Raw genomic sequence first — 27415 nt, forward strand, 5'->3', positions numbered from 1 at the left:
CCAGGAGGAATGCTTACACAAATTTTATAAGCAATGAAAAAAGCTGGAGAGTAGTGTGCTTAGAAAATTCATTCAGAAATAAGACACTTTTGAGAGTGTACTATTAGTTCCATCTTGTGCTAAACATCTGTTTTGTGTAGCTGCAGTTTTTGTGCTATTGTTTATATTTACATGACAGTTCAGGAAAGAAAACATTCCTCTGCTCTTATAAACAAAATCATACTTAAGAGAGTTCAAACAGGTTGCACATACTGAACTTCTCAGAAAATGAATTTTAAGGAGATGCTGAGGAGCACAGTCATTACAGAAGATGGTGAGAGGGAAGCAGAACCGATGTCAGAACTGAGTGTGAGGAAGCAGAGAAGGGCTGTCGGGGAAGGGGTGGCAAACAGTACCAGCTCAACAATTCAGATTAGGATTCAAAATACCACAGATGTGATTGCATAATAAGCTGTTGAGCATACTGGTAAATGCTGCTTTCAGCATGTGCTTATTTATCACATTGTCTTGCGTTCTCTGAGCTTGAAAGGTTCAAGTCAGAGGATCCGGAATGCTAGCAACAGTACCAGTTTCTTGGGATGGGCGGCAGCACCTATGGTAGAGATGGCAGAAAGAGCAGCAGCCTGGTGTTCGAATATGGTTGCTAGGATACCATGGAGACCCTCCACTGCTAGGCAGACAGAAAAAAAAAAATGTGTCCATATGCCTTATAACCTGCAAACAGCAACAATAGAAACACCGTCTGTGTTCTTCCACCCTTTCCCATTAGGAATCCAAATAACAGGTAGCAAGAACTTGGAAATGTGGCCCAGTAGAGCAAGGAAGCTGGTCATTTATATTCTTGGGCAGTTTCTAGAGTCATTCTATTTAAGGGCTTGCCAGTATTTTCATTATAAGACCCATTTTGGGGGCATGCAACTTGACTGTGCTTCAAAATACCCTAATAGGGTTTTAGCATCCTGGTCTCACACATTTTTATAAAGGGTTCCAGGACTTCCATTCTACTGCGTTAACTGTAATGTCAAATTAACAATCAACCTTAAATTGAAAACTCGATTAGAATAACATTAGGTTGGAATTTAACTCCTCCACAAAAACAAGGGGAATGAATTTCAAAAAGCAACTTCAGGTTCAATTTTCATCTATGTTCAGCTTGCCTAGGTATGTGAGGAATCTGCAGTGCTAGTCTGTGGCATGAAATTAGATTATTTTCAATGGGAACATTTGGAAGTGAGTGGAAAAAGAAACTGGGAACCTGGTGTCTTTAAGACTTCTAATCGTTTGTTGTCTGCTTAAATTAACTACTCTTACCTAGTTAGTATAGTTATGACTATTAACAGGACTGTGATAGTGGGGGTGAACTGTGATAGAGGGGTGAACTGACACTGGCATTCAGAACTGTATTAGTGGGTAATTATTAGTCCTTCGTGTAACACACACACACACACACACACACACACACACACACACACAACACACAGCAGCCTTGGCTAGTCTAAAACCCAGCAGAATACCTTCTCACCTACTTTATAAAATCATAGAAAATGAGATTCTCATTTTCTCTGACCTAAACTTGCTTTTTCACAGTTCCCACTGTACTTTAGCACAGCCACTAGTTGCTGCCAATCCCCAGAGGGGCCCTGCTTTCTTTTTCTGTCTGGTCTCTTTGCTAATGGCTTGGAATGTATCTCCCCAGTCCCTACCTCTACCCCTCCCTCTTTCCTCTCATTTCCACTCACCTAAATCATGGCCATCCTTCAAATACTTACTTTAAACACCTCTACTTCCACATGAGTTTCTGATACCATAAAACTAAACAGGCTTCATTATATTTTGCCAACTGTCTTACTTATCTCCCCTGTGACTTACCTTACTCTATCTACTTTCTAGAATATTTACTTGTATAGTATTGTTAACCTCGTGTTCACTCCTGGATGATAGGAACTATGTATCTTTCATCTCTAATGCCTTACAATATTTCGTATGTCACAGACATCCCTTAGAAATATTGAACTGAGCTATAGGGCACTTTTAGAGTTAAATTTCTACCTTTGAAGACATCTATGTTTTTATATTATACCATCTATGATTACACTAGAATTCTAGAATTCTCTCAACTTCTGAAAGAATTTAATATACAGTCTTTAGAAACATTTTTTTCTTCAGATATACTATAAATTTTAAAAGATCAAATAATCTCTTTTAAAATTAATGCTTCCTTAAAAATAAAAATACTTTTATCTTCAACTCCTCCAAAGTACTTCACAATGAAAAAGTAAAACAGGGGCCGGTCGCTGTGGCTCATGCCTGTGATCTCAGCACTTTAGGAGGCCCAGGTGGGCAGATCACCTGAGGTCAGGAGTTCAAGACCAGACTGGCTAACTGGCAAAACCCAATTTCTACTAAAAAAAAATACAAAACTTAGCTGGGCATGGTGATATGCATCTGAAATCACAGCCACTTGGGAGGCTGGTGTTGGAGAATTGCTTGAACCCAGGAGGTGGATGTTGCAGTTAGCCAAGATCATGCCACTACACTCCAGCCTGGATGACAAAGCAAGATGAAAGAGAGAAAAAAGGAAGGAAGGAAGGAAGGGAGGGAGGGAGGGAGGGGAGGGAGAGAGGGGAAAGGGAGAAGGTGGGAAGGAAGGGGGAGGGAGGGAAGGAGGAAGGAAAGAAGGAAGGAAGGAGAAATTCTCTGAAATTCAACTGCTTCTGGAGTGAAAGCAGCAACTTACAAAAATACAAAGACACTAACAGGTCTTAGGAACTCAAGTCTATATAGTCCAACTTGAAATGAATAAAACCCTGTGACATGAAAACAGAAAAGATTTGGGAATATTTTCAAAAGATAAGGGGTTTAGATTAACATTTCAGAGACTGAATGTTCTAACATGATGTAGAATCAATTTCAGGAATGAAACATCATGAAATAAAATTACTTAAGTCCATAAGAACCATCCTATATATACAATCAACAGGCTGTCTGCTCTCACATAGTGAATGCTTGGGTTTTGTTAAGGGTTTATTTGCTCATTATTTCAAAATATAGTTTATAGTTTCATAGTTTTATATTCTCAAGGAGTTATTTTAGAAGCAGTGGAATATAGATTCCAATTTGCTACATCAGTTCTTTGCTTCACATAAGTACTGTATTTATACAGATTGTAAAAGACACCAACAAAAGCACTCCTCCTACCTCATAGTTATAGCAGGAGTTCCCTGGCTCTGTGCTGAAGTCTGACAGAGTCTTCCCTCCAATTCCCACATTAATGGAAAATTCTAAACCCAAAATGTTAAGATGATTCAAGTTATTAAGTTATTTTATATTTTGTACTCTTTTTAAATGATCAAAATTACCCAGAAAACATAGTTTCAAAAAATTATAATCCTCAGAAGGCAAACTCAGCAGACAAAAACTAAACAGAAATATTTGCATATATCAAGTAAATGAACAGAACATTAATGGGGCAGTTACCTACATCTAAAGAAAAGAGAATCAAAAACTAGCATGAACATGAACCGGAAATTAATGTGTCTATTTAGATAGTTTCATTTTAACTTGAACTCATAATAATCTACATGTATAAGAAAGATGGCTACATTTAAGATGTAGTAAAGATGAAATATAAAGACACAAACACTTGTTGCCAGTAAGTCTGTGTAATGAAATTATTCATAGTGAAATACCTTGAAATATAAACAAGTCTTCTTTGGTTTGGCAGGTTTTCTTAATCCTTTGTGGAGCTATACCTTGTACAACCATTCAAATAACATAAGATGTATTCATTTTGCATACTAAGTAATTCTTTTTTTCCCTAAGAAAGGTATACTTTCTACTACTCAAGCCAATTTTTTTAAAGATTTTTTTTTTTTTATGTAAGTGTGAAAAAAGAACAGATGTTTTTCCAAAATTGTTTAAGCTTGGAAGGCATTCTATCATTTTCTTCAATAAAATGCTTCAGAGTCACCAAAAGCATCATGGCAACACCTTAAGTGCTGAGTCCTTTAAAATATAGGTTATTATGAATAAATCAGTATCAGAACATACAGCATTGTTTGATAGATAAAATGTGTATTATAATGGGATGCTGTAAATTATTTGCCATACTAGTTTTATTTTCCACTGTGGACCTTTTTTGTTTTTCAATCTAGTTATTCTACGTCAAGTACAAAGAGGCTTTTAAACTTACCAGACTATACAGTTCATTCCCTACTGCCTAGAATCTTGCAGATCTCTGACAGAATGTTTAACTGGAGTTATCAGCTGGCTTGATCATGCTTCACTATAAAACCTATTAAAATGGTCTTTTTATAAAAGCAGAGTTTGCTCTGTGTCCCTCCAAAGTCCTGCAGATACAAAAATGAGATCCTATGGAATGTTCAAAGATGCAGAGAGCTGTCTTTGAGTTATTTTTTCATTATTCAAAACTTGGCCCAGGAGAGATGGTCATGTACCTCGTTAGCTAAAACAGGCAGGCACGTCAGGACTGCAAATTAATTTACCAGAGAAAGTTGAAGTAGATTCAGATCACTCAGGTTTCTAAGGCAGATCTAAGTCTGCTGAACTATTAGGGCAATTTGATAAGGTCAGAATCTCAGAAATGTTTATCCTTATTGTCTCTTTTCCACTCGCTCACAGAATACAAACTCCTCCCAAAACTAAGCCTGCATGAACAGCAAATGTTGCATGGGAATCAACATGTATAGGTATAACTCTAAGTTTTCAAAAGTAATAATTGGTACATACTGTGATTCCCCCCAAAAAGATCCAATAAATAAAAATAGGGATAACTGAATATTCACTTTCTCCTTATATTAACTCCGTGTTTATGAAGTGAAGGGTTTCGAGGGACCTTGCATTATTATGTAACACGTGCCATCCACCCAATGTGATGCCATTAGTAGTAAAGTAATCAGCAACATCCTTGGTTTTATCAATTATGTAATTATCTGTTAATTTAAAATGCCATTCCTCTGGGTGCTCTCCTACATTCTCTGTTAACCTCATGTTCCTGCAGCTTTACTCTCCATGTGAACTCTGAGTTGAGTGTTGTATAACAAGTTTCATTGAATTTTTCCCATCGAAGTTATGAAGCCCACTGGCATCAGAATTGCACAGTTCTCTAAAAGGGTAGAACAATGCCAGAGTGGCTGCATTAGAAGCCAAGAGTAAGGCAAACAATGAGTCCACGTTGTAAATAAGATAAGTGTGCTTATCTGTCTCTGACCCTGGAAAACAAGCAACCACCTCTTGGGAGATGGAGATGCCCCATTGGTAACATTATGCACATTCCTTAAGGAAAATAAGCAATCTTCTCCCTCATATATTATGAAAAAATATTTCTTAAAAATCAACACACTAGGCTTCCATTTATAGATTGTAAATGTCATCCAATTCAGGAAATCACAAATTCTTCCCTTTCCTATACATATTTACTTCTGTTTTACACTTTGATGATGACAAGAACGTCAGGTTTGAAGGGTACCAGCGTGAAGCGCCAGCAGGTAGAGAAATCCGTGAGAGCCACAAAAGCATAGAAAGTATGGGTGATATCAAACGCATTTCATTTCAAGTCTGACGAGCCTGCATTTAGGATTTTCCAGCTGGTCTGGTTTGCCAGGGCTTTTGGGAGACAGGGGGGCTTTTTATTTCTTCTCTCAGACTCACACACACGGTCGGACACACACCTGGGACGCATTCAAACTCTACGTACACTAGGTGGCTTATACAAATGCATATGTACATATAAAAATAATATCTTGACATCTGACAAAGACACGAAGGCACCGTATGTGCAGTGAGTCTGGCTCTAAGAAACGTGCACAGCCCCGCAAGAAGTGCCCGTTAAAATGAAACATTTCTGAGGATGAGGACAGACAAGGCAAGCTGGAGGGGCGGGGGCCGACAGACAATACAGAGACCCGCAGCTCCCCACCGCCAGGGCACCACAGGGACCCGGCGCGTCACCCCTGCTTACTGTGGGCTCTTGGGGTAGAAGGGCAGGGTCACATGGCTGAGATCCTGGATGTCGAAAGCGGTGGGCTCGGCGGAGATCGCCTGCCGCTTGGTGCGCGGCTCGCCCTGCAAGGTGCTCGCGCTCTGCTTCTGCGCCTGCTGGGTGGCTGGTCGTATCACCGAGCGGTACTTGTCCAGCTCATTCTGCAGCTTCTGGATCAGTTCGTCCTTCTGATCCAACTCCAGCTCCAGCTCGTCGATGAGAGCATCCCGCTGCCTCAGCTCCTCGATCTTCTCCTGGAGCGCGTACTGTAAATCCCGCAGGGTGCCCATGCTCCTCCGGGCTGCCGGGGGCTCCTTCCTGCCGCTGCTCCGCGTCTTGGGGCTTCCTCCCGTCTCAGATCAACTTTCCCCAAAGTCGCCGCTGCCTCCCGAGTGCAAGAGCTTCCTACTTGAGACCAAAGCCAGCCCTGGCTTCTGAGCATGCCCAGTCCGCCGGCTCCAGCCACCCAGAGTTTCAGTGCGGATTCCACTTCTGTGTGCTGGCTGCGAGGCTGAGAGTGGGGATGAGCAAACCAGCAGGACCAACCCGGGATTAAGCCTGAGACGCGGTGGGCGCCGCGCAGCGCAGGGGAGAAGAGCTGGGGGGCGCGGTGGCGGGCGAGCGGGAGGAGGGGTTGTGAATGGGGGGCTCCGAGGCAGCGCCTGGACAGAGTCCCTCTCGCAGGGCGCCCGAGGAAGCTCGAGGGGCGTGTGGGGAGCCTGATAAGGCTCCGAGGCAGGCGCGCCCGGCTGTGCAGGCGGAGCGAGGCGGGAGCGCCACTTCGGGGGTGGGGAGGTGGGAGGGAGGGGACGGCGAGGACCCCGGGCAAACTCGGGAGGCGTCAGCTGGCTCCAGAGCAGACCAGCCTGGAGAATGTGGGGCTCTGATCCTGGCAGCATAAGCGGCAGAGCGGACTCTGTATCCTCAAAGCGCCGAGTTCTGGAGGTGTTTTGACGGCCGGCCTCACCAAGGAAAGCTCCCGAGCGAGCCGTGTGGCCGAGCTGTGGCTTCTTCCACGCCACCTTTCCCACCGGGAGCGCCTCACACAGGTGGCTAACGCTTGCGAAGAAACTTGGCTCTCAGAGATGCCAGCGAGTCGGCGCCCGAGAGGGATTCCCCCTTTCAGCCCACTGCCTTTGGGGAAGGGTTGTGGGGAAGGGGGTGTTCTGATTTTTACCCCCCAGGCGTCGCTACTCTTTGCCTGCTCCAGATAGTTACTCTCCTTTCTGCCCCTTTCAAACTCCAATCACGGAACTCTTTTAGGGTAAAGGCCAAAAACGGATTTGGGCCCTAGCAAGCCACTCAGCTTCTTCATCAGCCCTCCGCCTTGAGCTGGTGCCTGGGAATAGTTCACTGATGGGCCTTGCTTCTTCCTCTTGCTGAATTTGGCGGGGGAAGGGAGGGGGGTTAAATATCATTCTGGAGCTCCAAAAAGTTCATCTTGAAATTGAATCATACCTTCAAAAATATTACTTTCCTCACAACCAAGCTGCTAGGAATGTATCTTTACACTTGAATGGCCAGGAAGACATCCTGACACAAACTTTGAAGAGGGAAAATCATGAAGGAGCGAGGGAGACTACACGGGCTCCAGTGAATTGTACACTATACCACAACCATCCTCCACCTCTACCCACCCCCACCCCCTCAATATTCCCCTGATCACAATTAGGCAACTTCTTTTCTATCCAAGTTTTACTCTCCCATCATGGGAACACATGTTCAGAATTCCCAAATATCTGCCTAATACGTACCTAAATTCCGAATATTTGCTTAAGACGTTACCAACTCATGCAATTTTATAGCGTCTTTATTCGCAGGCTTTTGATTACTATTCTTGAGCACTCGATATTATAATTCTCAATGCTTTATTTGGCCATTCCATAACACTAAAACAAAATGAATAGAAATAAAATTGAATTGCAATGCAATTCTGAACTTAGCAAAGAATAGTATCAAAAAACTTGCACACTATTGCTTTTGAATACACAACCTTTGAATTTAAGCTAGAGACAGAAAAGGAATACAATGTATAGGAGGAAAGAAGGGAGGGAGGGAGGGAAGAAGGGAGATTAAGGCATGTTAATAAGGTTGCTCATTTAAAGTGTAGTTGTTTGTAATTAGAGGACTAAATGACAAAAGATATACAGTCCTAAACATTCTTTCATGTAGATTATGATCTAATAATTCTTAGTGCAGATGACATTAGACATTTCTTTTTTCTGCTTTCCAACACAGACTTTCAGAAGTGCATTTATTTCTAAATGTGATATATACAATGGATCATTCTCAAAACATTTGCATTTGCAATGAAGAAATGAGTAACTTACAAATATTGAAAATAATAATAGCTCTGAATTATTATTGTTTTAATTAAAAGTAAATCAAGCAGAAGTACTGTGACTTTGTATAACTCACTGTATTCTGAAAAAGCTTCTATGACAATTTCCTTCTTCCAGGCAAAAGGCCAAATTCTTATTTAACCTGTGGGAATTCTTTATTTCCATGGGAAAATGTTTAATGCAAAATGACTTTTTCATCTAAATCTATTATTGGGGTTCATGAGGCCATGAGTTTATGTCTCTATACATTGTACCTATACAGGTATAATGTATAGAGGACACAATTAGACAACTGCTAAGATGGGTTCAGAATTCTAGGCTTATCTCTTTCATTTTAAAAGTGAAAGCAAATATTTTAAGGAAGTTTTTCAGTGATGTTTTAGAGTTCATTTGGGGTTTAAATGCGGTTACTTAATGTTTCTGAGCAGCACAAACTAGAAAAGATTCTTCCTCATTTGTAGAAAGTCTGTCTACATGTACAAAGGAAAATAGAAACTAAAAGACTTTCCTCAAAAATAAAAATAAGACTTCAACCAAAAGTATTTAGGTATTTTGGAAAAAAAGTGACTTTTTACACCAAATTATATAAATATTTTTCACTATTCTAGCTAGCTTATCTACATGCAACTATAGGATGTATATACATTACATTTTCATTTTGAATGTAAATTTCATAATATAAAATATGTTCCAGGATGAATCTAATATTGTTCTAACAGGAACCTGTTAGAACAAACACAAAGAAAGTAAACAGCTGAAAAGACATGACTTTTACAGTTGACTTTAGAAGGTGTTCAAGGTTTAGAATATATTTAGTTGTGTCAGCTTGTGTTTTTTTAAAAAATTGATTTTCCCTTAAATGCTTTATAATTGTATTTGCAAATCCAGGATTCTAGCCTTTTCTCTCTCTCTCTTTTTTTTTTTTCTTTTCTTTTTTTTTTTTTTTTTTTTTTTGAGACGGAGTTTCACTCTTGTTGGCAGTCTGGAGTCCATTGGCATGATCTCGGCTCACCACAACCTCTGCTTCTCAGTTCAAGTGATTCTCCTGCCTCAGCCACTCCGGTAGCTGGGATTACAGGCATGTGCCACCATGCCTGGCTCATTTTGTATTTTTAGTAGAGATAAGGTTTCTTAATGTTAGTCAGATTGGTCTCAAACTGCTGACCTCAGGTTATCCCCTTGCCTTGGCCTTCCTCAGTGTTGCGATTACAGGCATGAGCCACTGTGCCTGGCCTCTCTTTCATTTTTAAAGTAAAAATAAATATTTTAGGTATGTTTTTCAATGATATTTTTGACCAGTTGTTTAGATTAAGTGACCATGTTTCCATCTCAACATTTTGAGTGCTTTCAATATTTTCTTAAACATCTTCTGCATTGTACTGAGTAAATGCTGGAAATAAACTTAATGTGAAGAATCAAAGTCCTGCAATTACATTTTAATAGATGAATTATCTTTACCATGTGTCATATAGTAAACTTAATTGGCTAAATTACGAGATCAAAGATCAGGCTCAAGTCTACTTTCTACTAATTAGGAAGTGTCTACCTCAAATTCCTTCAGGAATAGAGTAGAGGACACTGGCTTGATCTGAGCCCTGCCCCACTGCCTCTCTGAGATGAAGCCTTGATGTTAGATGCTAACAGTTAGAACAATGCAATTTTGAAGAAACTGAGTTTATACTACAGTATTCCATTGTCAACTCACAACCTGCATTTCAGCAGTCTTCCTTTTTCACAGCTTTAAGAGAAGCAAAGTTCTACTGGTATCCAGACCAAACTGTGGCCTGATGAACTCCAATATGCTCTCAACCCTCATAATTGACAATAAAAATTGACACGCCTTCCTTAATGGACTCTCAGAATCATTTAATGAGCTATTCCAATAAAGTTGCTTTATTAAAATACTGGCTATTCAAAAATAAATCTGTAGAATTTATCATCCTTACTAAAAACATAATTAGCCCAAAAGAATTGTGCTAATTTTATCATCCACTTGTCCGTTCCAATGATACTGTATTTCCTGGAAGAATCTTAAGTTTTGAAATCTTCTTCTGCCATTTCATATGCATATCTTGAATGGGAAAAAAATAAATGGGCAAAAATATAGCTGAGCCTTTTAGGTGATGGAAGCTACCTTTTGCAGAAGATTGCTAAAAGTAACAAGTCCTCCTAAGAATCTAGATTTTACAGCTACTATTACTGGAAGACATAATAGTTTGTTCTAAGCTGCTAATCATAATCAAGATCACAATAAAAATAACTAACATCCTTGACTTCTTAATGTGTGATAGGTATCATTCATACAATCTTGTAAGTTGAATGTTATTAATATCCTATTAATACCTGAGAAAAATGGAGACACAGAATCATTTGCCTAATGAATGGCAAAGCCTGGCTTTATATCCAGACTAGGTGATGTAGAGCTCAAGCCCCTACCCCTCATTACTTTCTGCACAGCTTCTAAGTGTTGCTACTGTCTTACTCTGTATCCAGAGATGGAAGAGTGTCCTTTACATCAGCTTGCTTGACTTAGGGGTGGGGAGGTAAAGAAGACAAAGTTGAAAAATCCTAAAAGGGCAGCAACAAGATTTTTGAAATTTCTTTTCCCAAAATGGTCTTTACTCCAAGATTATGTTCTGCTTTGGGGTAAGTAACTTGAACACATTTGCCAGAGATTGTACTGATTTTAATATTAAATTGTTTGAAATTGTCCTGCCTCTAAAACTAAAAGTTCTGAGTACCTTCCAGTCTCAGGCAAACCAGGAGAGTTGGTCACCCTATTTAAATCAAAATATCTGAGCCTTTCTAGTTTATAAATATTTTCAAATTTTGCCTTCCATGTTACTGATAGAAAAGTAAAACGCAGGAAGACCTGTAATGATAATACCTGTTATTTTAGGCACATTGCAAACCCACTTATACATTGCTTTGTGTGAATATGTTTTAGGAAAGCAATCATCATATTTCAAGGAATAATAATGCACAACTGGAATTGTCTTTGTACTATAAAGGGGGATGAGTCAGACAACAGAATTTTAATCATACTTTGATAAATTAGACAAGAATTCAAGGATCCCTTTTTGATTTATTGTTTTTACAGAAACTAGAACTTAGATTGATTCCTTATGAATTAATTATAGTGATTCAAGTACCTGCTATTTCATTAATTCCTATAGAACTAGTTTTATAATTGTGTTTAGTGGATAGATTTGGCCATGAGGAACATACATTTACATGGATACACGTAAAAGTTCTAACAGTTTGGCTGTTTTGAAGTTATACGATTTCAAATGGTAAGTTCTGCATGGAAAAGAAAAAAATAGTAAACCATAATGATGAAAAACTTATTGCAGAGACTTGGAAAGTAATAGAGCACTGTACCGTAATTGCTAATGTGCTTAGCATTTAATACTGAATTAGTGTCATGCTTAATATTAGGTGAAATGAATTTTTATATTCCCCTTCTTAAGATGACAGGAAGTTGTTATTTGGCCTCAGGCTAAACTAGTTCTCATGAAAACCCACGAACTATCTTTAACAAAATGAACATTTCTTTGTACTCTTTAGTAAGCTGCCATTTCTGATGGCCAAAGGGGGGAAAAAAATCAGAAAAACATTAGGCTTTCTGTATTTTGAAATAAGTGTAAAAGTTTTCAATGCATAAAACAGAATTTAAAATGCTTTATTAACAAGACACCATTTTATTGCATTTGAAGTGTAAATATGTACATGAGCATGCAACATATCTCCCTGTATGATAATTAAGCTAGAGTTACTCAGTTCCATTTCAATGATTCTTCTCATATATTAAATACACATCTTTCACTAAGTTAGATGATCAATATTTTTCCACAGAATATTCTAAAGTACTTCCAAAAGTAAGTTTGATTCTGAAAACAGATTTGATATCATGGGGCTTATAGAATAGCTCTATACTCTGTGATTTTCCTTTTTTCTGTTGTTTTTATTTTAACTAGTATTTAGCAGATGATATAACTTGGCCATTTTCTTCTTACATGTTTTGTAAGAAGTTTAAAATTTAAAGTAAAGAAAAATTTAAAGTAAAGAAAATCTAAATTTTGCTAGCAAACTCTTTAAAATTAGTAAGGTAGGAAAATACTGAAGATGTAAGAAAGATAATAAAAGTTTGGGTAAATTAAATTTTTGTTAGTAGGTAAAATGGCTGCATTGGGCAAGAGAAAGATGTCAAAAAATTATTTATATTGTGAGAATGTTAGTGATTCCAGGGAGGGAGGCTTTGCAGGCAAAAATACTTAGTAGGGAAATTCATGGAGATCTTCACTCTCATCAACTTAATGGGCATGTAAATATCACCTAACTTGAAATTATGGAATCTTCAAATTGTGACTTTTCTATAATTGTCATGAGATGGAAATCCACTTTTCTAATGACGGGCAAATGAAGCAGTACACTAGTAAAGCAAATGAATATCATTCCAGGGCCAAGATATTGACAAGTATTATTCTTGGAACAAGGATAGGAGCCCCAGGCCCATGAGATGCATATATTCACTATGTATTTGTAAATTATCATTCACCTTGCCTAATGTATGATTTTAGAAAAGATTCAGTAATTCCTTTATGGTCTAGATTAGATTTTTAAAAATTCATTTTTCAAAGTGCAGGCATTTAATATAGTACGTAAAGAATACTTTAAATATTAGTGCTTCAGATTTAAACTTAAAAGACAAATGTGCAAACATCTATATAAGAAATTACCCAAAACAGCAATATCTAAAGTATCATATAGTTTCAATGCACCATATAAATAAATATATAATAGGAACTTTCACACATTTTTTATCTTAGTGCAAAATAGTGTCTGTCTAGAGTCACTGTATTATGTACAAATTTTTTACTCAAAGAGTTAATGTAGGGAGTCACTATGAAAAATTCATCTAATTTTTCCATAGAACATAATAAAGCCAAAATTCTAACCATCTAGCCTCTTTAGAAAAGCATCTATGTTGACTACAAATTTTAAGTGGAAAAAATGACAGGGAAATCTTCATAATGTTTATTTATGGAATATTAAAAGCAATTGCTGCTGTTAGGAACACAGAGAACTTAGTGAAAATTGCTTATTTCCATTTTCCAGTTTCCACTGGTCAGACCCTTCATCAGAACAAAGCAAGTAATATTCTCTCAGCAGTCACAGAACTGAAATTGACCTAAGATAATAGTATTTCCACATTCACTCTATTTTTAGTCTACATTCTGTCACTCTCAAGGGCACATACAAACAACATACACATACATACATACACACAAATACAGAGAATTAAAGGCGTGACAGCAATTTATGCCATGGTTTAATGTCCCATCCTATCCCACCTCCCACAAAAAAAGGTGTCAGCCATGCTGTGAATATCTCCCCCAAAGTCCATATGTTGGAAACATAATCCCCAGTGCAACAATATTGAGAGGTGGAACTTTTGAAGTGGTGATTCCTTCAAGAAAAAAAGTATTTGGATACAAAGACACATTATTTTCTAGAAAATATTTAAAGAGACAGGAAGAAAACATGGTTATCATGGGTCTTAAGCAGGCAAATATGTTGTTTAACAGGGGATGTCAAAGTAAAGCTTTGCTAGCAAGCAGGTGACTCTAATGCCGAGCTTTCCTCAGACGTGAACTACAGAACTCTAGCTCCTTAAAATGGTAATAAATGTAATGAAAAAGGGTTTCATGGCCAAGAATATTTGGGAGACATTGAGAAAATTTTAAAAAAACAGATTTCTTTCTGCATTATTATCAGTATTTTTAACTTTCCAGTATGTACTGTGAATCTCTAAAATAAATACACAGTAAATACATAAATTATTAAAACTACATACACTGTATAAATAAATGGTAAGCATACACAGTTATTTAACAACTAGATCTTCTTTCTAATGCTTTCACTGCTGAACCTGAGTATTCATGACATTTAATACTTTAAAAGTTAGATAATTGATAGGAAGTATAAGCATTTCTCCCATATGGGAAATCCCCTGTTGGTATCAAGTACAAGCATTTTCCCCATTTCTGAAATCCCCTGTTGTTATCTACATACACAGCAATATCTGGGACAAGAACACACAGTCCTAGTCCCACTAACAGTACTGTCAACCACCCACATCTCCCCTTTCAAACCACAATTTGCCCAGCCTGTGGCCACAGCCAATGACATGACAGAAAACTATGAACATATGACAAATTTGGTGCCTACAGGAAGGATTAGCCTTGCCATTTGACCCATAATCACATTTCCTCCCTTTAAAATTAGTGTCATGGGATTATTGCTTACATTGGGAAAATGTTCAAGGAAGAACTACAATGGGATCAACATAGGTAAAGTATTTGATGAGTAATTAATTACATAAAGTGTTATAGTGATCTTTTAGATCTTTAAAAATCTCCAAGCACCAAGCAATTACATTTTAACATTTCATAGCTTCCAGTGGGAATTCTCTTTCTGCCTGTTAAGCCCTAATCCCAAACCCTTTCACTGCCTTCGAATCCTAGCCCCATCCCTGCTTCATCACCACCTCTCATCTCTTGATTTGCCAATTCATGAATCCATTCTTCAGTTCTTCCCTAAAATAAAACTACCTCTGATAATCCTTCGGAATCATCCTCACAAATTTTCCCTTCTAAAAGCACTTTATCAGAATGCGTAATTGTATATTATGCATTCTAACCCTAACTCTAATGTTAACTCTAATATTTGCATAAATATTTGTTAAATAGATACATTTCTCATTAGACTGTAAATTAAGAAAGTAAATAATTATGTCTGTTTTGTTCACTAACACCTAGAACAAGAAGGTGCTCACTATACCGGCTAATTGCATTGAATGAGTAAAAGTACTCATTACCTTTAAAGGAAGTCACCAAATGTATTTAACATGAAAAATACATCTCTCTGATGGAGAAGAATCAAAAGGGACAATTTTTCTGTTTATTGTTGGTGGTGTCTAATATTTAATAAACCAAATACATCAGCAGCTTAGTTTAAGCCTTTCTGTATGTAATAAATCAAATATATCAGAGGCTTAGTTTTAAAATGGGTTTTCTTCTACAGAAAAAAAAAACAACAACAACAACCCAGATATCCCTCTTTGAACAACATATTTGTCTGTTTAAGGCCCATGATAACCATGTTTTCTTCCTGCTACTCTGAATTGTTTCTAGAAAATAGTGTGTCTTGATATTCAACTACTTTTTTCAACTCTCTTAATGCACTTTTAAATCACCACAATCTCACCTTCTTTTTTACTCGTAGGCTTAAAATATATTTTCTTCAAGGTTCAGTGCTCTTTTATGTAACACTGGCAATGTCTACAGGATCAACAATTCTGCAATTTCTTTTTGTTTCTTCACAGTTCTTCACAGCTACTCCTTTAAAACCTGACTGCTTTATAAACAAGAGTTGGTCTTCTATACTAGTTCTCCCTAATACATACATCTTTTAGGAAACTATTCATATCATTTGATACTATTTCCAAAGCAGATGCTTTCAATTAAGATACTTGATAACTTCCATGATTATTAACCAATGCTTGTGTCCTACCTAACATTTATAATTTGAAAGTTAAGATTCAAATCAAGTTCAGGAAGCAAATTTACATACATGAAGCAATTTTATCTCTAAAAATCCTTTACTAACTTAATTCTTAAAATTGATATATTTATTTCCCTTCTCTCTCTTGTTATTGCTTTGACATAGAATGTCAGAGTAGGCTCTAAATATAAAACCATAAGTTTAACATCACAATCAATTGAATGCAAAAGTGCTAATATTTGGGAATTAGAAATAATTATAAAGTCACAATGCCATGTTAAATAGCTGTTCAATTAAATCAAAAGATAGAAATATATGCTTGGTTAATGCGAAAAAGAATATTTCTCGGGTAGATGTTTTCTGTAACTTAAGAAAGTCGGCAAGAAGACTTCATAAGCTCTTCAAATTTATTAGACTTGAATACAGGTCTTGAAAAAATAATTTTTGTCAACATTAAAAATCCTAAAGACAAGCCCCTCCTATGAGAAATTAAGTCTTTATCTATTAAAGAGTCAAATTTGAAGGTAAAAATTCAAAGCTTTGTGCACATCTATTCCACCAGTATCCATAAATTAAGCTTTAAACTGCAATGTTATAATATTGCTTCAGTGCCTAAATAGAAATCTAAGTTTCTGATTTGCAACTGCATGAAACTTCTGTATTTTCAACAAAACCTTAGCATTAATAACCATGTGAATGTAAGAATTCTCTTGGCATTGCATAATTTATTTTTAGTGGTTTTAATTATATTTTTCCTCCCACAAAATGGGAGTCTCATGATACAGTCATCGATATACCTAATCCTTTTGGAAGCAGCATTTCTCAAGAGGAAAAACATATATAATTAATATTAATAAAGCTCCACAACAGAAAAAATGTCATGTTGATATGTAAATGCCTTTCTATATGTAGAAAATATATTATTTATTTTATTTGGTTAAAGTAATATGTTTTAGAAAAGTTTCTGATTGAAATTTAAATGTTTCGTTTTTTAAAAGGCAAAGCAAAGTATCAAATGGTTGTGAAATTTGTACTCCTTTGCATGACTCATTTTATTTTAAATACACTTCCATAAATAGTGTACAGCTTCAACAAACAGTACATTCTTCAAATTTTTCTCCAGCCATTAACTACTAATGACTAAAATACAAAACTAAAGGTACAATTGCACCCTCTACTGTCCAAATGTTCTACTCCACATTGAGCACCGTGCTGTGTGTGCTTGTTTAACACATTCATTATAAAAGTAACACGTAAATAACATCGGCTGCCTTTTGACATTAATTAGCGTATCCTCAAAAAATTAAGCTCTAATTATAAAATTTCCATAGTGATATAAATGGAAGTTTGCCACTTTTATAGTTATTTCTACTAAACTAATTTAGAAAACGACTCTCAGTAAAGTATAGTCATGCATGACTTTTTTGTCAATGACAGACTGCACATAGAACAGTGGTTTTGTAAGATTATAATGAAGCTGCTATATATATAGCTGTACCATTTTTTATATCTTATACCATATTTTTACTGTACCTTTCCTTTGTTTAGATACACAAATACCATCATGTTACAATTGCCTACAGTATCAGTAGTCATATATTGTACAAGTTTATAGCTCAGGAGCGATAGGCTATCCCACATAGCCTACATGTGTAATAGGCTATATACCATCTAGGTTCATGGAAGTATACTTTTTGATTGTTTTCACAATGACAAAGTTGCCTAAAGACACATTTCTTAGAATGTATCCCTGTTGTTAAATGATGCAACTGTACTTGAGTGAAATATTCATTAACTTACAGATAATAAGTGGCAACATTAATCACCTTTTCAACATTACTCATAACAAGAAAAAATATGAAATCATTCAGGTAAACAATTGGCATATTTTCCTAATAGTGTATAAAGTTTGCCAGACTTTGTTTCAAGTTAAAAATCAGAAAAACATTAATGTTTCTCCAAAACCGTGCTTCAAAGTTTTTTTAAAAAAACTTTTCAGTTGATTGTCAAAATTTGAAATACCACTATGAGCCAAAATTAATAACTTATTTGTAGTTTTTAAGTCTATCTTTATCATTTTAATAGAGACTGGAATTCAAAATACATTATTATTCAAAAGATTATCTTCTCAATTTCTCCTTCTGGTGATGGAAGATTCATTTACTGATAATCAACCCTCCCACAAGATTAATTAGAAAAGCCAAACCCAAAATACAAAAATAAGGCATTGGAAAACCCCTAAGCAGCAAGGAATTGAGGGGCCAATATCCTAGAGAAAAGTGAAGTCCAGAGAGGTCAGCTCAACATTCAGTGTTTTTCTGAGGTATTCACCAATTATAAAACACTCCTAAGAAAATCAGTAAATAAGCATAAATTAGAAGCTGAGAGGCTAGGAAGTTGAGCAAAGCTTCTAAAGTCTAAAGTGGCTGGAGGAACAAAAACTGGAATCAGGCCCAACCAGTTGAAATCCAGGAAAGTTAAACTTTACCTGTGAATAACTGTATACTCAATAAGACTGAAACCCTGCTTTATATCTGTTCAACCTATAATTGGATTAAGGTGATCTGACCCTAGTCTTCCTGCCCATCAAGAGCAAAAGTAAATCCTCCGTGAAAGAAGATTGCATAATTTAGAGCCTAACACTGTCTACAAATTTTCATGCCTACTGTTAGGATTCAATAAAAAACAATTAGGTATACCAAGGCAACACCCCATAACCTAAAACTGAGTGAAAAAGTACAAGGCATGTAACAGAAGCAGACCGATAGGAGATCGTGGAATTATAAAAAATGAACTTTAAAATAATTGTTTCAGTAATGTGATTAAAATGTTGGTAATTTTAGCACAAAACTGGAAATTACAAAGAAATTTTTGAAACTGAAATATTAGAATTTTAAAAAGCAGTAACTGAGATTTAATAACTCTATAGTCAAGTTTCATAACAGAAGACAGAATTAGTAAACTGGAAGATAAGTCCAAATAAAAGTAGCCATATTAAATAAAGAAAAGGAATTTAAAAACATACAAAAAAGAACATGAGATGTGGAGTCATGGGAGAAGTTCTAACCATGATACAACTGAAGCCTCAAAAGGAAAGAAAAGACAAAATACAGCAAAAGCAGTATTTGAAGAAATAATCACTACGAATTTTCCAAAACTGATTTAAAAAAATCATGTCACAGATTTCAAGAGTCACTGTAAATGACTAGCACAGTAAATATAAAAGACACTTACATGGTTTGACTGTGTCCCCACCCAAATCTCAAATCTCATCTTGATTGTAGCTCCCATAATTCCCAGATGTTGTGGGAGGGACCCAGTAGGAAGTAACTGACTCATGGGGGTGGGTTTTTCCCATGTTATTCTCATGATGTTGAATAAGTCTCAGAAGATGGTTTCATAAAGGGGAGTTCCCCTGCACATGCTCTCTTGCCTGACACCTTGTAAGACGTCCCTTTGCTCTTCCTTTATTTTCCATCATGACTGTGAGGCCTCCCCAGCCACGTGGAACTGTGAGTCCATTAAACCTTTTTCCTTTATAAATTACCCAGTCTCAGATACATCTTTATCAGCAGCACAAGAACAGACTAATACACACACACACACACACACACAGACCCCTAGGTATAACACAGTAAAACTGTTACAATGAAAAACAGAAAACTCCTAAGAGCAGACAGACAAAAATATCTGCAACCTTCAAAGAAACAATAAGACAACAGCTTTTTAATTGAAGCAGTGAAAGCCATAAGAAAATAGAATGGTAGACTCAAAAGGCCGAAAAAAAGAAATCTGTCAACCAAGAATTCTATACTTGACAAAAATATCCTTTGAAAATAAAAGTAAATATGTATAATTTCAGAGAAAAAAACTAGAGAATTTGTTACCAACAGATCACACTATAGGAGATAATAAACAGTATTCTTCAGACAGAAAGAAAATGAATCCACATGAAAGCACAAAGATTTAAAGAAAATATAAGAATCATAGAAAGGATAAATATGAGGATAAATGTATATAAATTATTACTGTATAAAACAATAACATTTAACAATGATAATATAAAAGATAGTAGGGAGCTAATAGAGTTGAATGTTGTTAGGTTATTTCACTGAGTATTAATAAATGTAATGACTTATCTCTAATTTTACTAATTCTAGAATGTATTACATGTTGTGCTCTCTAGTGTAAGCACTTAAAGAGGTACAACTTGTATAAATAACAAATTGATGTGGGGATAATTGAATATTAAAAAAATAGATTCATTAAAGTAGAGGCAAAACAGAAAAGAAAAATTAACATAGAACAAAAATCACAAATAGAAAAAAAAAGTACAATGATAGAACAAAGCCAAAATTTAGTTTAGTAAATTAAACTAAACAGATTAAATACTCCAGTTACTAAACAAAGACTACCCAACTGAATAAAATAAAAACTATATGCATCTTGCAAGAGACAATTGTTACACAAGGAAACACAAAGACTTATGGTAAAAATGGTAAATATAAGCCAAACATAAACTAAAAAAAAAGTTGATACAGCTCTACTATACCAAAGAAGTAAGAATATAAGTGTTACAAGAGTTAAAAGGGACATCTCATAATAATGAAGTGATTAAATTATCAAAAAGTAACTACAATTCTAAATTTATATGCACTAAATAACAGCTTTCCCAAAGGCAAAGGTAAAAATTCATAATGCTTAGAAGACATATAGACAAATCTAATATCTTATTAGATTTCAACTCATTCCTTAGAGTAACTGATAGACCTAGCAGGTAGAAATATAATCAGTCTATAAAAAAGAGAAATATACTTAACAAATATGAATTAACTGTACTATATAGAACACCTCATCTCAAAATTGCAAAACAATCATTTTGTAGTGTATAGGGATATTTATTAACATTGACTATATGCTGAACCATAAAACAAATCTCAACAAATGTCAGAAGATTGAAATCATGGTGTCTTGCTGCAGAGGAATTAAACTGGAAATGAATAAAAAATGATTATCTCAATAATCATGAAAAAACTATTTAATACAATTCAAAATCCATTTATAATTTTAAAATAATTTTTCAAATTTTGAAACAAGGCAGGTATGGTGGCTCATGCCCATAATCCCAGTACTTTGGGAAGGTGAGGCAGGAGGCTCACCTGAGCCCAGGATTTTGAGGCCTCAGAGAGCTATGATTGCACCACTACACTTGAGCCTAAATGACAATGCAAGATCCTACCTCTAAAAAAATAAGTAAATGAATGAATAAATAATTGAAATAAAATGAGTACATACTTATCTGATAAAACATACACACACATGCACAAAAAATCTACCAAAAAACTCACACTTAACGGTGAATTATTAAAAGACTTCTCATGGTACCACAAAAAGAAATACATGCCCATAATAACCACATTCATTCAACATTATAATTGAGGTCTGACCACTGAAATAAGGCAAGAAAAATAAGTAAAATGCATAAGTTAGAAAATATTGCATAATTATTTACATAGGCCTACATATAAACTATTAAAATAAGTGAATTTGAGAAGGTAAGCATACAGAAATTTTATGTTAAAACTTAAAAATATATTTCTATACCAGCAACAAACAAACAAACAAAAAACCAGTTGTGGAATAAGGATAAACAAATGGCTCAATAGTTTACAATGGAGAGCTCTGAAATAAACCTATATACATATGCTACTTCGCATACAGCAAATGTGACACTACACAGTCTTTTAAGTAGTTAGTACTGCATCAACTAAATACCCATACATAAAGAAAATGAATCTTGTGCCCCTTTTTATGCCATACACAATAATTCTATTTCAAATGAATTGTAGATTTAAATGTGAGAGAGAAGATCTTCTAAAAGAAAACATAGCAAATAAAAAGAGTGTATTCATTAACTTAGAATAGGTAAGAATGTCATAAACAAGAAGGAGAAAACACCCTAAGGAAAAAAAACTGATAAAATAAACCACATTAAAATTAGGATTTTTTTACATCAAAAGACATCAAAGTAGATGCATATCATTATACATTTGTACAAACCTAGAGAATCAAGAGTGAACCCTTGTGTGAACTATGAATTTGGGATGATAATGATGTACCAATGAAGGTTCATTGACTGTAAAAAATGTAATACTCTGATAGTTGGGGAGCTGTGAATACTGGGGTAGGAGATACATGGGAAATCTCTGTACCTTTTTCTCAATTCTGCTGTGAGGGTAAAATCTAAAAAATTAATTCTATCTTGCTTTAATTTTTTTTGCTCAAAAGAAAAACAAGTCTATTTTTAAAAAGAAAAGGATAGGAACAGACACTTTTCAGAAGACATTTATGCAGTCAACAAACATATGAAAAAAAGCTCATCATCACTGGTCATTAGGGAAATGCAAATCAAAACCACATTGAGATATCACCTCACACCAGTTAGAATGGCAATCATTAAAAATCAGGAGACAACAGATGTTGGAAAGGATGTGGAGAAATAGAAACACTTTTACACTATTGGTGGGATTGTAAGCTAATTCAACCATTGTGGAAGACAGTGTGGCAATTCCTCAAGGATCTAGATAAAGAAATATCATTTGACCCAGCAATCCCATTACTGGGTATACACCCAAGGGATTATAAATCATTCTATTATAAAGACACATGCATATGTATGTTCATCAAGGCACTGTTCACAATAACAAAGCAACACAAATTCCCATCAATGATAGACTGGATAAAGAAAATGTGGCACATATATACCATGAAATACTACGCAGCCATAAAAAAGGATGGGTTCATGTCCTTTGCAGGAACATGGATAAAACTGGAAACCATCATTCTCAGCAAGCTGACACAAGAACAAAAAACAAAACACCACATGTTATCACTCATAAATGGGTGTTGAACAATGAGAACACATGGACACAGGGAGGAGAACATCACACACCAGGGCCTGGGGGTAGGGCTAGGGGAGGAATGGCACGGGGTAGGGGGATTGGGAAGGGATAATATTAGGAGAAATACCTAATGTAGACGACAGGACGATGGATGCAGCAAACCGCCACCATGGCACGTGTATAGCTATATAACAAACCTGCACAATCTGCACATGTACCCCAGAACTTAAAGTATAATAAATAAAATTTAAAAAAAGAAAAAAAGGTATCATTAAGGCAGTCAAATGGCAAACTACAAAGTAGGGAAAGATATTTACAACACATATTTAATTACCAAAAATGTTATAGTTGGATGCTATCTGAAATTTCTAAAACTCAAAAGTCAAGACAGACAACCCCATAGAGAAATGGGCAAAATACTTGAAAAGGCATTTCATAACAGTAGGAACTTTCATTGACTATTAGTGGGAGTATAAACTGTTATGGCCACTTGGGATAATTTAGGTGGCAATGTCTACGTAAACTAATTACATGGATATCCCATAATCTAGAAAGTCCAATACTAAGGATATATCCAAGAGAAATACATGCCTATAATCAGCAAATAAGGTATGCAAGAATATCTGTAGCAGCATTATTCATAATATCCCAAACTGGCAGTAGCCCGAATGTCCATCAACATTAGAATAGATAAATATATATTCATCCAATAGAGTATAAAGGACAATAAAAGTAAATGAACATTGCTACAAGCAACACCACCAATAAAGCTCAAAACAATACTCAGCAAACAACACCAGACATAAATGAATACATATCACATGGGCAAAAAAATTATGGTAAAGATAATAGTTACCTTTGAGGAAAAAAGTAGGTTTGGTGATAGAAAAATGGCATGAGGAAGGCTTTTGGGGATCTGGGAAAGTTCTGTTTCTTAATCTGAGTGGTGATTATACCAGGGTAAGGATAACTCATTGAACACTTAGGAATTATGCACTTTTCTTTATGTGTGTTACAATGTATTACAAAAGCATAAAACAAAAGCCATATTGATTTTACTAAGAACAATTGGCAAGGAATTACTGAGAATCAGTTTAGATATGTACAAGGTGCAAAGGCGTCATGTCCAATCCATCATTAAACATATATATCACACAATCAACTGTTTTTGGAAAATAAAAAGTTACTTAGATATATATCCTACCCTCAAAATGTCAGACATAGAATTATCTACATAAAACTGATTTGCACCATGATATGTATGTGTGTGTATGTGCGTATGTACTCACATACACACACATAATGTATATATATACACACACTATGTATATGTGTGTATGTGTGTATACACACGTTTACATTCTAGATCTCAAAAATATCTTGATTTACTATATCTTAAATGTTTCAATAAAAGAACTTAATAAATGTATATAACTTAGATCTGATTTTCCTGTATATAAATCCAAGAAATCAGAAAAAAAAAACTTTTAATAGAAATATGTCTTAAGAACTGGGATAGAACAGGAAAAGGCTCCATTTGATCTCAGTTCAGAAGAATATAGTAGGATATGAATCGATGGAGGAAGAAAAAGAGGATTTGTGAGAGGGGCTAGGAAGAGCATAAGGAAAGGTATAATGTAGGGAAAGCAGACATGGGGTCAGGGGTTCATTATGGCTGGAGGAGAGCAGAGAGGTGAGAGGGTGAAAGACAGATAGGAGGCAGACAAGGACCAGACCGAAGAGGATCTTGGAATGTCAAACTGACAAATGTAGACTACATGAACTTGGTAATGGAAAGGCAGCTACAGTTTCAGCAAAGTGTCATGATTAGAGCTGTGTTTCAGGGAAACAATTCCAACAGCATGAGGTCAAATGAATTGGATACCGAAAGGACTAGGTCAAGGAGACAGGTTAGGAAGCTGCTGAAATGCTAAAGGTTTAATTAAGACATGAAACTGGGAATGGAAGGGAAGATGGGGCCAAAGGTAACTGGTGAAAATATTATTTCCTTAATACTTGCATTAATTGATCTTAAAATAAACAAGTATTCCCAGTCAGTCACTTTGCAAACTGCTGCACGTTTAACAGTAAATGGAGATACAGCTCCTGTGTAACCAGATACAACTTTTTAAGAAAGTTAACTCTTCTCATTGGGAATGTTTTCTGAGCATATCCAGTCTTCACAGAGCTAGAGCTCCTCTTCTGAACGGTGCCTTTCCTGAAACTCACTAAACACAAATACCATACCTACTACTACTTGGAGAATAAGTGAAAATTATTGAAGGGCTCTTGAGTGAGCACCCCTATATATAACCTCACTCCATCTTAAGAGTACCTTCATCATAACTGCTGCCCCTTCATGCCCATCTAGGCTCATCTCAGAGCCCAAGGTTCCAGATATTTCCTTTTGTTCTCTCAGTAAACTATGCTAAACTAGTGACTGTTATGAATCTTACAAAGTATGTAATGAATAAAATAATCTAAAGAACCAGGCCGGGCGCGGTGGCTCAAGCCTGTAATCCCAGCACTTTGGGAGGCCGAGGCAGGTGGATCACGAGGTCGAGAGATCAAGACCATCCTGGTCAACCTGGTGAAACCCCGTCTCTACTAAAAATACAAAAAATTAGCTGGGCATGGTGGCACGTGCCTGTAATCCCAGCTACTCAGGAGGCTGAGGCAGGAGAATTGCTTGAACCCAGGAGGCGGTGGTTGCGGTGAGCCGAGATCGCGCCATTGCACTCCAGCCTGGGTAACAAGAGTGAAACTCCGTCTCAAAAAAAAAAAAAAAAAAAAAGAACCTACTATGATACATGAAGGCAATTAAGATTTTTTTTTTTTAACAGAGGGAGAGGAGACATTTCATTGAATTTCAAGTCAATCTGTAGGAGGCATCAGCCACTTCAATTCCTCTAACCCTGATTTTTGCATGGCAATTTGGTCAGGAACAATAGACGTGAAGGACTCAAGGAAGCAAACCAACCCCTGCCATTGAACACTGATGAAGCTTCACATGGCAGCACATCCACTGGGGTACTGAATACCACTTCTGAGATCCTTCTAAATCAGACAAAGGAGTCAATAAAGCATTCCACTCATGTAGCTCTTGGGAATTGTGTGTATTATATTCATCCAACCTGGAATATGACCAGGGATACAGGTGAAATTGAGGTAAGGGATCATGAAGAATAAAAATTAATAATAGAATTAATCATTATTATACAATAGTATTTGACATTTACTGAACACTTATTATTATAGTACCATATGAGTGTGAAGATTGTGCTAGGTGCTTTTCATAATCTATCAGAAGCCTTGCAAATGTATGAGGTGGGCATTTTTGTTATTATCCTAATTTTAAACGTGAGCAAACTGAAAATGATTTAACATTTAAGTAACTTGTCCAGGGTAATATGGTTATACAGTTTGTAGGCTTCAGACTCAGGAATTTCTGACTTCAGATCTACAGGCCTTATAACTATGGCATCATGATCCAACAATTATAAAGATGATGATAATGAAATGTTCACTGAAATCTATTATATGCACACCTAGATATGTCCATCACCAAAACTCATGCTTTGGCAATATGTCACACCATTGTCTTCTCAGGATTTGACCCCCATAAAGTTATAACAACAACCACATAATATGAACTTAGCTTCATTCTTAAGGGCATGAGAGGCTTCCTCTAGAATTCTGAAACTAACTTTACCAGAATAGGGCATCTACTTCATGACCCATATCAACTAATTAAGCTAATTATATAATTATGTAGCATCAACCTCCCTAAAAGTTTAAACAAATTAAATCATTTTAAGGTGTTTATTTTGTACTTTATTCTTCCATTTGCTAGTTTTGTAACTCTCTTGATGCCTTCTGTGTAACTGCATTTTAAAAATGGAATTGGAACACATTCCTCAGAGCTAGAATTCTCCATGGAGTGTTTTTTTTTTCTATGAAAATTTTTTGGGGAAATAAATGCTTATGTATGTGTGGTTTAGTTCAAGATGAGGTTTAGTTTAAGATGAGAAAGTTTCTCAGAACTAGGACTTATTATCAAAAGTTATAGCTCAAAGGGGCAAAATAAGATATTGCCAATTAGAACAAAAGGAAATATTTTAACATAAATGCTGGTTTCATGTATAGTCTTCTACTAAAATGTTTATATGTAGCTACATCATTTTTACTGCACTTAGCTTTGAAAACTGTAATTTGGACTCAACATAAAACAGAGTACATTAGAGAAGCAGTTATAAATAACTTCATTTCACCAAGAGGTTAAGAAGAGTCAGCTGCCAATATGAAATCCCACAAACCACCAACTTTTCCAAACTTCAGTTCCACGATGTCTCAATATATTCAAAAGTAAAAAAATAAAATAAAATAAAATAAAAATCAACGTAACTGCTGAGCACTATGATGCTGTGTGGTCTGGCAATTATGAAGCTTAAACTACTTAAACTACTTTCTTACAGTTTAATCTTTTCATTAAATTGCTCAGCTTTTAAACCCAAAGATTGAATGCTTTCCTTTTTAAAAATAAAGATGCTTTTTTTTTGACACTTGTTAAGATTAAAATTTAGTTCCCATGTTATTAAATGAAA

At 35.9% G+C, this 27415-nt stretch overlaps 1 protein-coding gene across 2 annotated transcripts in view; it reads right to left on the reverse strand.

Moving 5' to 3' along the window:
- Positions 1-27415, reverse strand: part of PRKG1 (protein kinase cGMP-dependent 1) — a 1343496-nt gene that overhangs the window by 1248654 nt on the left and 67427 nt on the right. The window contains exon 1 of one of the 2 annotated variants that reach the window (XM_010333313.3): positions 5981-6728. The exons of the other annotated variant lie outside the window; for it this stretch is intronic. Within the exon in view, the coding sequence (XP_010331615.2) occupies positions 5981-6291 (311 nt within the window). The 5' untranslated portion in view covers positions 6292-6728. Of the gene's footprint in view, positions 1-5980; positions 6729-27415 lie in introns of those variants that run through there. 2 annotated transcript variants of the gene reach the window in all.

This window comes from Saimiri boliviensis, chromosome 12 (assembly GCF_048565385.1).
Source record: "Saimiri boliviensis isolate mSaiBol1 chromosome 12, mSaiBol1.pri, whole genome shotgun sequence".
NCBI classification, from domain to species: domain Eukaryota; kingdom Metazoa; phylum Chordata; class Mammalia; order Primates; family Cebidae; genus Saimiri; species Saimiri boliviensis.